This window comes from Crocodylus siamensis, chromosome 6, assembly GCF_052110815.1.
Source record: "Crocodylus siamensis isolate JL-2025a chromosome 6, ASM5211081v1, whole genome shotgun sequence".
Taxonomy (NCBI): Eukaryota; Metazoa; Chordata; order Crocodylia; family Crocodylidae; genus Crocodylus; species Crocodylus siamensis.
The window spans coordinates 48,481,660-48,484,841 of NC_143400.1; the positions used below are offsets into that span (position 1 = coordinate 48,481,660).

A 3,182-nucleotide genomic window follows, 5' to 3' on the forward strand; every position below is an offset into this window, starting at 1 on the left:
TAAGTGGGGAGAGCAGTGCTGGAACAAGCTATGCAGAGAGGTGGTGGAATCTGCAGCCTTAGATGATTTTAAGATCTAGGCAGACAAAACCTTGGCTGGGTTGAGCTATTTGGGTTGTCCTGCTTTGAGCAGAGGGTTGTGGTAGATGTCCTGAGGTCCCTTTCAACAAATCATTATGTATATCTTAGCAAAATATCTTAACACAGTAGGAGGCATAGATACACGCTCCCTGCCACACATGCACACAAGCATGGAAAGGGAAATTCATATGGATTCAGAATCTACATATGCATTCTCTTGTGCTGAATTCAGTTGTAAAATTTGTCCTTAGGTAATAGGATTAGAAATGTGAACAAAAATATGGGTGTAGCCTTAATGTAATAAAATATTCATTCTCAGAATGACATCTGATAATTTTAGGAGAGACCTAACAACACTTAGATATAAATACATAGGGAGAGATGGTTGCAAATGAAAATTATGTACAGAGATTCGGAGATGCTGAAACCATTTATTAATTATTTCTCAGTTGTTTCTTTTTTCTTTTTTGAGCAGTAGTTTAGCTGTGTATTCACAGAAGAGGCTTATTTAAAAGTCATTATCCTACCTATTGTTGTCCTCAAAGCATCTTTCACATCCTTGTTCCTGAGGCTGTAGAGGATGGGATTCAACATGGGGATGACAAGGGTATAGAACACAGATACAACCTTGCTCAGATGTGGGGAAGACAGAGAACCTGGCTGGGCATACATAAAGGAAAGAGTCCCAAAGAATAAAGCCACAACCATTATGTGGGAGGAGCAGGTGGATAAGGTCTTGAGCCTGCCTTTGGCGGAGCGAATCCTGAGAATGGCATAGATGATGTAGGCATAGGAGATGAGGATGTTTCCTGAGGTGATCACTATGATGAGGCCAGATAAAACAAACATTACCAGTTCATTGATGTGCATATCTGTGCAGGACAGGCTTAGCAAGGGGGGAACGTCACAGAAAAAATGGTTGATCTCTTTAGGCCCGCAGTAGCTCAGTGCAAAGGTGAAGCTGGTTTGCACTACGGAATTGGTGCCACCACAGATATAGGAGACCACAATGAGCTGAACACAGGCCCTTTTGGACATGGTGACAGCATAGAGGAGTGGGTTGCAAATGGCTACGTATCGATCATATGCCATTGCTGTCAGGATGAAGGTTTCTGTGGTGACAAAGAGAACTAAAAAGAACAACTGAGCAGCACATCCATAGTAGGAAATGGTTTTGGTGCCTTGTAGGAAGGTGGCCATGGCTTTGGGAGCAATGGTTGAGGAGTAGCAGAGGTCTAGGAGTGAGAGGTTCATGAGGAAGAAATACATGGGGGTGTGAAGACGAGGGTCGATTCGAATGATAAGAACCATGATAGTGTTCACTAGCACGGTGGCCATGTAAAACACAAGGAACACCACAAAGGGCGGCATCTCAGTCGCAGGGCTACTCCCGAATCCCAGCAGGATGAATTCTGTTATGGCTGTGTGGTTTTTCTCTCCCATAGACTCTACAGGTTCTCTCTCCTTTGGGGAAAAAAATAGAATAAGGATAAAAGAGAAAGCAAAGTGGTAAGACAGATGGCAGAATGCTTAAAGTCCCTTTGGGGCTGTTTCTCAGTGAGATAAAGTATAAGAAATGAAAGGACATTTTGATCGAGCCCTTAGAAACTTACTGAGACAGATGGAATAAATCTAGAGCAATTTTGTAGAAATTCTGAATTTTCCACAATGAAGCTATTTCTCCATATCATTAGTCCATATAATAACAACTAGCAGAAGTGCTGTTGGGCTAATACTGGCCCAACCTTCTAGTCATTCTCGTCTCGTTTGGGAAGGAAGTGTTATTTAGCCTTACAGTGGAGTGGAGTGTGGCTTCTCATTTAGACTTGCAGATATCTTAAACTAAGAGGCTGCCATATTGGGATGCGGTGTAAGTGTTTTTGTATTCAAACCCATTGACTTTTCATTGAATTAGATCATATTTCTGTCTGTGGATGCCAGGATGAACAAGTACTCAACAAATACTCAAAAAGATGAACCTGGAGGCTCAACAGATGGCATTTTAACAAATATGACACATTTGCCATAACTGAACAGTGGCATTACCTATATCCTACAATTAACTCCATCAAATCTCAACTCTGTAGGAATACACTCAATGGAGGTTGGAACCAATAAGATTTTGAAAATCTCCCCAGATTTCTACCTGTATCTTTAGGTACTGAAGTGCTTTGAAAAATGTGCTCAAACTATTTTGGTGTCTCTGAGAACAACATCATGTAAACAGAAGGGAAAGGACTGGGTTCTTGGTAAAGCTTGGACAGATTAACTCACCTTGACACCTTTCTTTATTGCATTTGAGAGACATATGGACAATATCCTAGTCATTTAGTATTGGGGAATATGAAGATGAAAAAAATATGTTCACATGTATTGCTGGCTTTTCAAAGCTAAGAAAACCCATACATAATCCCGAAATCCATACAAATTAAATAGATAATATTGTCCATTGAAAAAACATGAGTGTTTTTTTTTTCAAGGCTACACAGTGTTTGGCTGAGAACTTCTAGATTTTCAAGAACAAAGAAATTTTCAGTGATATAGAAATGACGAGCTGTACTGACAAAATATAAAAATGCAAAAAATAAAAACAAAAAAATAGCCAGGCTGAGTCAGCTATCCACCAAAAGCCTTTTTGTATGAAAAAGACAAGGTGAAATATAGGTAGACAAGGTTCTTTTGGTGAATCTGATATCTTTTATTAGACCAACTGAAATAGTTGTAAAAACATTTTTTAGCAAGCTTTTGGGTATAAAAACCTTTCATCAGGATGAGGAAGTCTCTGCAGTTGGTGTGTGCTCTTCCTGGATGGAAGGAATAGAAAAGCAGAGGCTGGGCTGGTATGCATGAAATGTACTGGAAGAGAGCAGGCAGGGCCCAGTGAAGAAGTGCCTGAAGGAAATGGAGAGGTAGTTTTTACTAACTATGAAAGTATGAAACTGTAGTTTGTAGGGTTGGAAGGGACCTGAGCAGATCATCAAGTCCGACCCCCTACCATGGCAGAAAAGAGTACTGGGGTCAATCAAGCCCAGCAAGGTGATTATCTAGCCTTGTCTTAAGGACCCCCAGGGTAGGAGCCAACACCACTTCTCTTGGAAGCTG

The 3,182-nt window shown here is 40.7% G+C and overlaps 1 protein-coding gene across 1 annotated transcript; it reads right to left on the reverse strand.

The window, feature by feature from the left end:
* Positions 1-584: 584 nt before the first annotated feature.
* On the reverse strand, positions 585-1,526 carry LOC149862743 (olfactory receptor OR9H1-like). The gene has a single exon (XM_090054858.1). The coding sequence runs from the start codon at positions 1,521-1,523 to the stop codon at positions 585-587; it is 939 nt and encodes a 312-aa protein (XP_089910984.1). The 5' UTR covers positions 1,524-1,526.
* Between the last annotated feature and the right edge of the window lie 1,656 nt (positions 1,527-3,182).